The sequence below is a fragment of the Oncorhynchus nerka genome, linkage group LG15, assembly GCF_034236695.1.
Source record: "Oncorhynchus nerka isolate Pitt River linkage group LG15, Oner_Uvic_2.0, whole genome shotgun sequence".
Lineage (NCBI taxonomy): Eukaryota > Metazoa > Chordata > Actinopteri > Salmoniformes > Salmonidae > Oncorhynchus > Oncorhynchus nerka.
The window spans coordinates 90753881-90766950 of NC_088410.1; the positions used below are offsets into that span (position 1 = coordinate 90753881).

At 48.2% G+C, this 13070-nt stretch overlaps 1 protein-coding gene across 3 annotated transcripts in view; it reads left to right on the top strand.

The window, feature by feature from the left end:
- arhgef3 (Rho guanine nucleotide exchange factor (GEF) 3) overlaps positions 1 to 13070 on the top strand; it is a 140739-nt gene that overhangs the window by 100624 nt on the left and 27045 nt on the right. For all 3 annotated transcript variants that reach the window (XM_065002023.1, XM_065002025.1, XM_065002024.1), the window contains 5 exons: positions 7916 to 8023; positions 8805 to 8981; positions 11765 to 11827; positions 12653 to 12749; positions 12948 to 13024. In XM_065002023.1, the coding sequence (XP_064858095.1) occupies positions 7916 to 8023; positions 8805 to 8981; positions 11765 to 11827; positions 12653 to 12749; positions 12948 to 13024 (522 nt within the window). The remainder of the gene's footprint in view (positions 1 to 7915; positions 8024 to 8804; positions 8982 to 11764; positions 11828 to 12652; positions 12750 to 12947; positions 13025 to 13070) is intronic.

The following is a 13070-nucleotide window of genomic DNA, read 5'->3' on the forward strand; positions in this document are numbered from 1 at the left end:
ACTATCTATCTGCCATGTAGAGATCAGTCTCTACTAGCTCTGTACTATCTATCTGCCCTGTAGAGATCAGTCTCTACTAGCTCTGTACTATCTATCTGCCCTGTAGAGATCAGTCTCTACTAGCTCTGTACTATCTATCTGCCCTGTAGAGATCAGTCTCTACTAGCTCTGTACTATCTATCTGCCCTGCTCTGTAGAGATCAGTCTCTACTAGCTCTGTGCTATCTATCTGCCCTGTAGAGATCAGTCTCTACTAGCTCTGTACTATCTATCTGCCCTGTAGAGATCAGTCTCTACTAGCTCTGTACTATCTATCTGCCCTGTAGAGATCAGTCTCTACTAGCTCTGTCCTGCCCTGTAGAGATCAGTCTCTACTAGCTCTGTACTATCTATCTGCCCTGTAGAGATCAGTCTCTACTAGCTCTGTACTATCTATCTGCCCTGTAGAGATCAGTCTCTACTAGCTCTGTACTATCTATCTGCCCTGTAGAGATCAGTCTCTACTAGCTCTGTGCTATCTATCTGCCCTGTAGAGATCAGTCTCTACTAGCTCTGTACTATCTATCTGCCCTGTAGAGATCAGTCTCTACTAGCTCTGTACTATCTATCTGCCCTGTAGAGATCAGTCTCTACTAGCTCTGTCCTGCCCTGTAGAGATCAGTCTCTACTAGCTCTGTACTATCTATCTGCCCTGTAGAGATCAGTCTCTACTAGCTCTGTACTATCTATCTGCCCTGTAGAGATCAGTCTCTACTAGCTCTGTACTATCTATCTGCCCTGTAGAGATCAGTCTCTACTAGCTCTGTACTATCTATCTGCCCTGTAGATATCAGTCTCTACTAGCTCTGTACTATCTATCTGCCATGTAGAGATCAGTCTCTACTAGCTCTGTACTATCTATCTGCCCTGTAGAGATCAGTCTCTACTAGCTCTGTACTATCTATCTGCCCTGTAGAGATCAGTCTCTACTAGCTCTGTACTATCTATCTGCCCTGTAGAGATCAGTCTCTACTAGCTCTGTACTATCTATCTGCCCTGTAGAGATCAGTCTCTACTAGCTCTGTGCTATCTATCTGCCCTGTAGAGATCAGTCTCTACTAGCTCTGTACTATCTATCTGCCCTGTAGAGATCAGTCTCTACTAGCTCTGTACTATCTATCTGCCCTGTAGAGATCAGTCTCTACTAGCTCTGTACTATCTATCTGCCCTGTAGAGATCAGTCTCTACTACCTCTGTACTATCTATCTGCCCAGTAGAGATCAGTCTCTACTAGCTCTGTACTATCTATCTGCCATGTAGAGATCAGTCTCTACTAGCTCTGTACTATCTATCTGCCCTGTAGAGATCAGTCTCTACTAGCTCTGTACTATCTATCTGCCCTGTAGAGATCAGTCTCTACTAGCTCTGTACTATCTATCTGCCATGTAGAGATCAGTCTCTACTAGCTCTGTACTATCTATATGCCCTGTAGAGATCAGTCTCTACTAGCTCTGTACTATCTATCTGCCCTGTAGAGATCAGTCTCTACTAGTTCTGTACTATCTATCTGCCCTGTAGAGATCAGTCTCTACTAGCTCTGTACTATCTATCTGCCCTGTAGAGATCAGTCTCTACTAGCTCTGTACTATCTATCTGCCCTGTAGAGATCAGTCTCTACTAGCTCTGTACTATCTATCTGCCCTGTAGAGATCAGTCTCTACTAGTTCTGTACTATCTATCTGCCCTGTAGAGATCAGTCTCTACTAGCTCTGTACTATCTATCTGCCCTGTAGAGATCAGTCTCTACTAGCTCTGTACTATCTATCTGCCCTGTAGAGATCAGTCTCTACTAGCTCTGTACTATCTATCTGCCCTGTAGAGATCAGTCTCTACTACCTCTGTACTATCTATCTGCCCTGTAGAGATCAGTCTCTACTAGCTCTGTACTATCTATCTGCCCTGTAGAGATCAGTCTCTACTAGCTCTGTACTATCTATCTGCCCTGTATAGATCAGTCTCTACTACCTCTGTACTATCTATCTGCCCTGTAGAGATCAGTCTCTACTAGCTCTGTACTATCTATCTGCCCTGTAGAGATCAGTCTCTACTACCTCTGTACTATCTATCTGCCCTGTAGAGATCAGTCTCTACTAGCTCTGTACTATCTATCTCCCCTGTAGAGATCAGTCTCTACTACCTCTGTACTATCTATCTGTCCTGTAGAGATCAGTCTCTACTAGCTATGTACTATCTATCTGCCCTGTAGAGATCAGTCTCTACTAGTTCTGTACTATCTATCTGCCCTGTAGAGATCAGTCTCTACTAGCTCTGTACTATCTATCTGCCCTGTAGAGATCAGTCTCTACTACCTCTGTACTATCTATCTGCCCTGTAGAGATCAGTCTCTACTAGCTCTGTACTATCTATCTGCCCTGTAGAGATCAGTCTCTACTAGCTCTGTACTATCTATCTCCCCTGTAGAGATCAGTCTCTACTACCTCTGTACTATCTATCTGTCCTGTAGAGATCAGTCTCTACTAGCTATGTACTATCTATCTGCCCTGTAGAGATCAGTCTCTACTAGTTCTGTACTATCTATCTGCCCTGTAGAGATCAGTCTCTACTAGCTCTGTACTATCTATCTGCCCTGTAGAGATCAGTCTCTACTACCTCTGTACTATCTATCTGCCCTGTAGAGATCAGTCTCTACTAGCTCTGTACTATCTATCTCCCCTGTAGAGATCAGTCTCTACTACCTCTGTACTATCTATCTGTCCTGTAGAGATCAGTCTCTACTAGCTATGTACTATCTATCTGCCCTGTAGAGATCAGTCTCTACTAGTTCTGTACTATCTATCTGCCCTGTAGAGATCAGTCTCTACTAGCTCTGTACTATCTATCTGCCCTGTAGAGATCAGTCTCTACTAGCTCTGTACTATCTATCTGCCCTGTATAGATCAGTCTCTACTACCTCTGTACTATCTATCTGCCCTGTAGAGATCAGTCTCTACTAGCTCTGTACTATCTATCTGCCCTGTAGAGATCAGTCTCTACTACCTCTGTACTATCTATCTGCCCTGTAGAGATCAGTCTCTACTAGCTCTGTACTATCTATCTCCCCTGTAGAGATCAGTCTCTACTACCTCTGTACTATCTATCTGTCCTGTAGAGATCAGTCTCTACTAGCTCTGTACTATCTCTCTGCCCTGTAGAGATCAGTCTCTACTACCTCTGTACTATCTCTCTGCCCTGTAGAGATCAGTCTCTACTACCTCTGTACTATCTATCTGCCCTGTAGAGATCAGTCTCTACTACCTCTGTACTATCTATCTCCCCTGTAGAGATCAGAGCCTCTCAGTGAGACAGGGGATGTACTAAATGACTGAGGGAGCTGCTGCTGTTGATAATGACATTGATTGGCAAGTCAATTTAAAACAGCAGAACAGATTGTGTAACGTGTTTTATGTCAGAGTAGCAGAGCCTTGAGGTCCTAGAGCTAAATTCAGCCAGTCTGTTGTTGCATAAGTAGTATTGAAACAACATCATTTGTTTCAATCAGGTGTATTTGTCCAGAGTTACAATACAAACTGTTGTGGGTTCTGGAGGACCAGGGTTACAATACAAACTGTTGTGGGTTCTGGAGGACCAGGGTTACAATACAAACGGTTGTGGGTTCTGGAGGACCAGGGTTACAATACAAACTGTTGTGGGTTCTGGAGGAACAGGGTTACCATACAAACTGTTGTGGGTTCTGGAGGGCCAGGGTTACCATACAAACTGTTGGGGGTTCTGGAGGAACAGGGTTACTATACAAACTGTTGTGGGTTCTGGAGGGCCAGGGTTACCATACAAACTGTTGGGGGTTCTGGAGGACCAGGGTTACCATACAAACTGTTGGGGGTTCTGGAGGAACAGAGTTACCATACAAACTGTTGGGGGTTCTGGAGGACCAGGGTTACCATACAAACTGTTGGGGGTTCTGGAGGAACAGGGTTACCATACAAACTTTTGGGGGTTCTGGAGGACCAGGGTTACAATACAAACTGTTTGGGGTTCTGGAGGACCAGGGTTACAATACAAACTGTTGGGGGTTCTGGAGGACCAGGGTTACAATACAAACTGTTGTGGGTTCTGGAGGACCAGGGTTACAATACAAACTGTTGGGGGTTCTGGAGGACCAGGGTTACAATACAAACTGTTGTGGGTTCTGGAGGAACAGGGTTACCATACAAACTGTTGGGGGTTCTGGAGGACCAGGGTTACAATACAAACTGTTTGGGGTTCTGGAGGACCAGGGTTACAATACAAACTGTTGGGGGTTCTGGAGGACCAGGGTTACAATACAAACTGTTGGGGGTTCTGGAGGACCAGGGTTACAATACAAACTGTTGTGGGTTCTGGAGGACCAGGCTTACAATACAAACTGTTGGGGGTTCTGGAGGACCAGGGTTACAATACAACCTGTTGGGGGTTCTGGAGGACCAGGGTTACAATACAAACTGTTGTGGGTTCTGGAGGACCAGGGTTACCATACAAACTGTTGGGGGTTCTGGAGGACCAGGGTTACCATACAACCTGTTGGGGGTTCTGGAGGACCAGGGTTACAATACAAACTGTTGTGGGTTCTGGAGGACCAGGGTTACAATACAAACTGTTTGGGGTTCTGGAGGACCAGGGTTACAATACAAACTGTTGGGGGTTCTGGAGGACCAGGGTTACAATACATACGTTTGTGGGTTCTGGAGGACCAGGGTTATAATACAAACTGTTGGGGGTTCTGGAGGACCAGGGTTACAATACAAACTGTTGGGGGTTCTGGAGGACCAGAGTTGGGAAACACTGATCTATATAGTGCACTACTTTAGACCACAGCCATATGGGGTCAAAAGTAGTGCCCTTTATAGAGGAATGAGGTGCTATTTGGGATACATCCTAAGGAAGCAAGTAGGCTTTGATTAAATAGGGAATGGATCCCGTTGTGAGTAGATGGTAGATACTGTTCAAATTGACACCATTTGTACAGTCTGATTTGTACTGTCACTCACTTCTCGAAAAGGAACTGTGGATTATTTACTGGCCCTGCTTTTTACTGCAGAACCACAACTGACTGACTGTCTGTCTGTGTGTCTGTCTGTCTGTGTGTCTGTGTGCATGTGTGTCTGTGTGCATGTGAACGTGTGAAGCAGGTGAGTGTGAATTGTGAAGAGGGAGTACTCGGTCTGAAAATGCTGTTTTCCCAAAATACTGATCAAATAGCTGCAGTGACGTCACAGGGCGCCTCTGCAAAGGCACCGACAAAGAGAGGGGAGAGAGCATGAGAGAGGAGAGAGCAGGAGAGAGGAGAGAGCAGGAGAGAGGAGAGAGCAGGAGAGAGGAGAGAGCATGAGAGAGGAGAGAGCAGGAGAGAGGAGAGAGCAGGAGAGAGGAAAGAGCAGGAGAGAGGAGAGAGCAGGAGAGAGGAGAGAGCAGGAGAGGGGAGAGAGCATGAGAGAGGAGAGAGCAGGAGAGAGGAGAGAGCAGGAGAGAGGAAAGAGCAGGAGAGAGGAAAGAGCAGGAGAGAGGAGAGAGCAGGAGAGAGGAAAGAGCAGGAGAGAGGAGAGAGCAGGAGAGAGGAGAGAGCAGGAGAGAGGAGAGAGCAGGAGAGGGGAGAGAGCAGGAGAGAGGAGAGAGCATGAGAGAGGAGAGAGCAGGAGAGGGGAGAGAGCATGAGAGAGGAGAGAGCAGGAGAGAGGAGAGAGCAGGAGAGAGGAAAGAGCAGGAGAGAGGAAAGAGCAGGAGAGAGCAGGAGAGAGGAAAGAGCAGGAGAGAGGAGAGAGCAGGAGAGAGGAGAGAGCAGGAGAGAGGTGAGAGCAGGAGAGAGGTGAGAGCAGGAGAGAGGAAAGAGCAGGAGAGCAGGAGAGAGGAGAGAGCAGGAGAGAGGAGAGAGCAGGAGAGAGGACAGAGCAGGAGAGAGGTGAGAGCAGGAGAGAGGAGAGAGCAGGAGAGGTGAGAGAGCAGGAGAGTGGAAAGAGCAGGAGAGAGCAGGAGAGGGGAGAGAGCAGGAGAGGGGAGAGAGCAGGAGAGGGGAGAGAGCAGGAGAGAGCAGGAGAGAGGAGAGAGCTGGAGAGAGGAGAGAGCAGGAGAGAGGAGAGAGCTGGAGAGAGGAGAGAGCAGGAGAGGGGAGAGAGCAGGAGAGAGCTGGAGAGAGGAGAGAGCAGGAGAGAGCAGGAGAGAGCAGGAGAGAGGAGAGAGCTGGAGAGAGGAGAGAGCAGGAGAGAGGAGAGAGCTGGAGAAAGGAAAGAGCAGGAGAGAGGAGAGAGCAGGAGAGAGGAGAGAGCAGGAGAGAGGAGAGAGCAGGAGAGGGGAGAGAGCAGGAGAGAGCAGGAGAGAGCAGGAGAGAGGAGAGAGCAGGAGAGAGCAGGAGAGAGCAGGAGAGGGGAGAGAGCAGGAGAGAGGAGAGAGCAGGAGAGAGGAGAGAGCAGGAGAGGGGAGAGAGCAGGAGAGAGGAGAGAGCTGGAGAAAGGAAAGAGCAGGAGAGAGGAGAGAGCAGGAGAGAGGAGAGAGCAGGAGAGGGGAGAGAGCAGGAGAGAGCAGGAGAGAGGAGAGAGCAGGAGAGAGGAGAGAGCTGGAGAGAGGAGAGAGCAGGAGAGAGGAGAGAGCTGGAGAGAGGAGAGAGCAGGAGAGAGCAGGAGAGAGGAGAGAGCTGGAGAGAGGAGAGAGCAGGAGAGAGGAGAGAGCTGGAGAAAGGAAAGAGCAGGAGAGAGGAGAGAGCAGGAGAGAGGAGAGAGCAGGAGAGAGGAGAGAGAGGAGAGAGCAGGAGAGGGGAGAGAGCAGGAGAGAGCAGGAGAGAGCAGGAGAGAGGAGAGAGCAGGAGAGGGGAGAGAGCAGGAGAGAGGAGAGAGCTGGAGAAAGGAAAGAGCAGGAGAGAGCAGGAGAGAGGAGAGAGCAGGAGAGGGGAGAGAGCAGGAGAGAGCAGGAGAGAGGAGAGAGCAGGAGAGAGGAGAGAGCAGGAGAGAGGAGAGAGCTGGAGAGAGGAGAGAGCAGGAGAGAGGAGAGAGCAGGAGAGAGGAGAGAGCAGGAGAGAGGAGAGAGCAGGAGAGGGGAGAAAGCAGGAGAGAGGAGAGAGCAGGAGAGAGGAGAGAGCTGGAGAGAGGAGAGAGAGGAGAGAGCTGGAGAGAGCAGGAGAGGGGAGAGAGCAGGAGCGAGGAGAGAGCAGGAGAGGGGAGAGAGCAGGAGAGGGGAGAGAGCAGGAGAGGGGAGAGAGCAGGAGAGAGGAGAGAGCTGGAGAGAGGAGAGAGCAGGAGAGAGGAGAGAGCTGGAGAAAGGAAAGAGCAGGAGAGAGGGGAGAGCAGGAGAGAGGAGAGAGCAGGAGAGGGGAGAGAGCAGGAGAGAGGGGAGAGCAGGAGAGAGGAGAGAGCAGGAGAGGGGAGAGAGCAGGAGAGAGGAGAGAGCAGGAGAGAGGAGAGAGCAGGAGAGGGGAGAGAGCAGGAGAGAGGAGAGAGGAGAGAGCAGGAGAGGGGAGAGAGCAGGAGAGAGGAGAGAGCAGGAGAGAGGAGAGAGCAGGAGAGGGGAGAGAGCTGGAGAGAGGAGAGAGCAGGAGAGGGGAGAGAGCAGGAGAGAGGAGAGAGGAAATTGAGGATGGGAGAGTAGAGTATTATTGCTGCTGAGGGTTTGCAGGTTGCAGATATTCTCTTTCCATCAGCCTGTTTTCCCCCTGATGATTCTGACTAACTGCAACCACTGGAGTTTGGATCTCTTCTTCTGTTGTCCTGATGGAGGGATGCAGAATGAAGGGCATCCACTGTCTTTAATCTGCCTCACACACCAGTCTACACCCTCATCTTGTCTTCATCTATCCTGACTTTTATGGGATGTTTATTTCCTCTATGTGCTGTTAATGTTTGTATCTGACTGTGTGTTCACAACAAGATGTCTCTCTGTGTCTACCGTGTTCTAGGAGCCCAGTAACAAGCGGGTGAAGCCCCTGTCCCGCGTCACCTCGCTGGCCAACCTCATACCTCCAGTCAAGACTGCTCCTCTGAAGCGCATAGGACAAACACTGCAGGTACAACAGTACACCACATCATAAGATAGCTAAACTGACAAATATGACCACAGAGGACAACCACTGCAGGTACATTTAAATAGTGACTAAATTTCTTAATTACAATAATGTTGTTAGTAACACTTTACAAATACAACCTAGAGGTTTAATACATTATCCTGTGGTTATAATGCATTGTAACGCTTGTCATAAGCATGTATGACCCTCTTATAAGGTCTCATTATCATCTCATCATGATCACGATACTAAGTAACTTAGCTGATGATGTGTTTGGCCAAAAGGCCCAGCCACATAGCCAGCTAATCGGTGATGTTCTACGGAGAAATCAATCACTTTCCACTAAGTACGCCAGCCCTCCTCTGACCGGTAACCGGTAACATGTTGTCATATGTTCTGGATGGTGTTGAAAACACGAACCAGTGTTATTATGCAACACGAGGCTCAGTGATTGAAAAGTGGGAACGTTCACACCTGATAATCACTGGTACAAGGCCTCTACGATTAAGGCCCAAATGGTACTACTTTTGACCAGAGCGCTACAGGGTGCAATTTGGGATGCATCCTTTATGGTACTACTTTATGGTTCACATGTGAAGGGCTTTGACCTCAAACATGATCTCACTACCTTCACACTGGGTTTGACTAGCAGACAGGATCATCTACACACAACATTATAGTAACATTCAGATATCAGACATGTATTGTCTTTTCATACCCTATCTGGGTTGGTGTCCTGTGAAGGGGAATTTTTCTCATCTTTGTGCCTCTTTCTATTCCGCAGCGTTCCATCAGCTTCCGCAGTGAGAGTCGGACGGAGACGCTCATGCCTCCTCGACCATGGACGCGGCCGGCCCCGCCTGCCAACACCAAGCGGCGAGACAGCAAGCTGTGGAGCGAGACCTTCGACGTGCGGCTCGGACACCAGATGCTGTCCTCTAAGGAAATCAAACGCCAGGAGGTGAGGGTTTTCCTCACTGTTACCATGGGAACACTGTTACCACGGGAACACTGTTACCACGGGAACACTGTTACAAAATGATAGAAAATACCTGCTCACTGCTCCTGTATAGTTTAATGCAACTTTTAGACCAGAAGGTTTTCGTCTGGCTTTGATTTCAAGGAGTTTAACTAACATTAAATTGGAGGTTGTGTGTGTGTGTTTAAACTCTTAGAATAGCATGGTTATAACAAGGATGTACATCTTCTAGAATGCATGAAATATGCTTAGATGAAGTGCCCATGGCAAAAGCCAAACCCAGAAAGAGAGATTCCCTAGTCTATGAGCAGATCCTGCCTGGTAAGCACTGATGGGAAAAGCCAAACCCAGAAAGAGAGATTCCCTAGTCTATGAGCAGATCCTGCCTGGTAAGCACTGATGGGAAAACCCAAACCCAGAAAGAGAGATTCCCTAGTCTATGAGCAGATCCTGCCTGGTAAGCACTGATGGGAAAACCCAAACCCAGAAAGAGAGATTCCCTAGTCTATGAGCAGATCCTGCCTGGTAAGCACTGATGGGAAAACCCAAACCCAGAAAGAGAGATTCCCTAGTCTATGAGCAGATCCTGCCTGGTAAGCACTGATGGGGAAACCACAGACGTCTCACAGAGGAGCAACAGGGTCAGGAGGGGAGGGATGGGCTCCAATAACATCCCAGCTGCTTATTTCTCTCTCACCCCTCTCTGTCTTTCGCTCTCTCTCTCCCCCCTCTCTCTAGCTCTCCCTAATCCCCTCCCTCTATATTTCTCTCTCTCTCCCCTTACTCTATCTCTCCCTCTGTCTTTCACTCTCCCCTCTCTCTCTCCCTCTGTCTTTCACTCTCCCCTCTCTCTCTCCCTCTGTCTTTCACTCTCCCCTCTCTATCTCTCCCTCTGTCTCTCCCCTCTCTCTCCCCTCTCTCACTCTCCCCCCTCCCTCTATCTCTCCCTCCTCTCAATTCAATTCAAGGGGCTTTATTGGCATGGGAAACATGTGTTAACATTGCCAAAGCAAGTGAGGTAGATAATGTACAAAAGTGAAATAAACAATAAAAATGAACAGTAAACATTACACATATAGAAGTTTCAAAAGAATAAAGGCATTACAAATGTCATATTATGTCTATATGCAGTGTTGTAACAATGTACAGATGGTTAAAGTACACAAGGGAAAATAAATAAGCATAAATATAGGTTGTATTTACAATGGTGTTTGTTCTTCACTGGTTGCCCTTTTTTCTTGTGGCAACAGGTCACAAATCTTGCTGCTGTGATGGCACACTGTGGTATTTCACCCAGTAGATATGGGAGTTTATCAAAATTGGGTTTGTTTTAAAATTCTTTGAGGATCTGTGTAATCTGAGGGAAATATGTGTCTCTAATATGGTCATACATTGGGCAGGAGGTTAGGAAGTCTCTCCCCCCTCTCTCTCTAGCTCTCCCTCTACCTCTCCCCCCTCTCTCTAGCTCTCCCCCCTCTCTCTCTAGCTCTCCCTCTACCTATCCCCCTCTCTCTCTAGCTCTCCCTCTACCTCTCCCCCTCTCTCTAGCTCTACCTCTCCCCTCTCTCTTTCTAGCTCTCCCTCTACCCCCCCCCCTCTCTCTAGCTCTCCCCCTCTCTCTAGCTCTCCCTCTACCTCTTCCCCTTCTCTCTCAAGCTCTCCCTCTACCTCTCCCCTCTCTCTATCTCACCCCTATCTCTCCCCCTCTCTCTCTAGCTCACCCTCTATCTCTCCCCCTCTCTCTCTAGCTCACCCTCAATCCCCTCCCTTTCTCTCTGCCATCTTACTCTCTCTCTCCCTCTCTCTCCCTCTCTCTCCCTCTCTCTCTCTCTCTCTCTCTCTCTCTCTCTCTCTCTCTCTCTCTCCCTCTCTGTCTCTCTCTCTCTCTCTCTCTCTCTCTCTCTCTCTCTCTCTCTCTGTCTCTCTCTCTCTGTCTCTCTCTCTCTCTCTCTCTCTCTCTCTCTCTCTCTCTCTCTCTCTCTCTCTCTCTGTGTGCTCCTGGAGATCTCTTCCACTCTCCCAGGCTTAAACTCAGTCCCAGAGGGGATCGAGTGCTATATCACTTCACAGTTTTATCAGTTAAAATTAGAAGGCCTGTCTGAAACATGCCCACCCCCTCCCTCCACTGAAATGAGGCCTCCTCCTCTCAGGCCACACAGAGAAGACATCAAAGGACAGGGGATATGGGATAGGGGGTTCACAACAGAACCCAGCTGTCCACTGGGAAGTATTGCATTTTTAGGGGCCAACGCGGTCCTATGCTTTTCTCTCTGTGTGCACAACAGAAGTCTTGTGGCTTTAGAGAGGCGAAGTGTTGAAAGATCATCTTTCTGCAAAGACCTTTAGATTTGTCAGTCTGACATTTGTTATTTCAGAGAGAGAGAGGGGGCGGCAGCGTAGCCTAGTGGTTAGAGCGTTGGACTAGCAACCGCGAGTTCAAACCCCCGACCTGACAAGGTACAAATCTGTCGTTCTGCCCCTGAACAGGCAGTTAACCCACTGTTCCCAGGCCGTCATTGAAAACAAGAATGTGTTCTTAACTGACTTGCCTGGTTAAATAAAGGTAAAATAAAAAATACATGTACTCCTTTTTCTAAAAAGACAGAAAGAAGGAAAGAAATGATGTTTATATGTTTTCAATGTTCTTTATTTGTTCATGGTGGTAGAATAGCTGATGACTTGTTGTTTTTCTGAGATGTTTGACTAAACGAGGACCCTTGTTTCACCATTCTCATGTTGTCTTTACTTCCTCTGTGTGTTTGCAGGCCATCTTTGAGCTTTCTCAGGGCGAGCGGGATCTCATTGAGGATCTGAAGCTGGCCAAGAAGGTACCAGCTGCTTATTCAATCAAGATCATTTCCCTTTTTCCTTTTCATTGAGCCTATCACAGCTAAGTTATTCTACCCTGGTGATCAGTCAGTCTCCGGTTTCCCCAGTGCTCCCACAATCACACACCTAAGACTGTAGCTCTCTCTCTCTCTGCCATCTTACTCTCTCTCTCTCTGCCATCTTACTCTCTCTCTCTCTGCCATCTTACTCTCTCTCTCTCTGCAATCTTACTCTCTCTCTCTCTGCCATCTTACTCTCTCTCTCTCTACCATCGTACTCTCTCTCTGCCATCTTACTCACCCTCTCTCCCCCCTCTCTCTCTCTCTCTGCCATCTTACTCTCTCTCTCTCTGCCATCTTACTCTCTCTCTCTGCCATCTTACTCTCTCTCTCTGCCATCTTACTCTCTCTCTCTGCCCACTCTCTCTCTCTCTCTCTCTCTCTCTCTCTCTCTCTCTCTCTCTCTCTCTCTCTCTGTGTGCTCCTGGAGATCTCTCCCAGGCTTATCTTCTGGACGTCAGTTACCTTTCTTAGCGCTGTTGTTTTACTTACATTGGGTGTGAAGTTTATATGATCCATCTACGCTTGACTCAAGTAACTTATCTGGGTCAACCACTTGTAGATGTCCACACCACAAGCTACCAATTAACATGCCAAAATCCCAAGTTTTTTCCCCCATCATTAGAGGACACGCTTGATTCCGCTTTCAATGCTTCTAAAGCGTGTTTTAATGAAGCACATAATGAGTAATATAAGGGGGTTAATCGAGTTTGGTTTCATTGTTACTGTTTTAATTGAAGCGTTCTCCTCTCTCCGTACCTGCAGGCGTACCATGACCCCATGCTGAAGCTGTCCATTATGACAGAGCATGAACTCACCCAGATCTTCGGAACCCTGGACTCCCTCATTCCATTGCATGAAGGTGAGAATGGAAGCTTGCAAAGTGTAGAACCACAGGATAGGGAATTGCAAGGAAACACAGTTGCTCACACAAACACAGAAGCCATCACACACAGAGTCACGCACGCACACAGGCACACACACACGCACGCGCGTAGTTCTTACACCTAAAAGAGCCGTTAGACAGAGGCTGAGACCTCTCCTCCCTCTCATCCCTCAGATCTGCTGAGTCGATTGCGAGAGGCCAGGAAACCAGACGGCTCTACAGAAACTGTGGGACACATTCTAGTGGACTGGGTAAGACCCCTGATGTTATAATGCTGTTATAATGCTAGTGGACTGG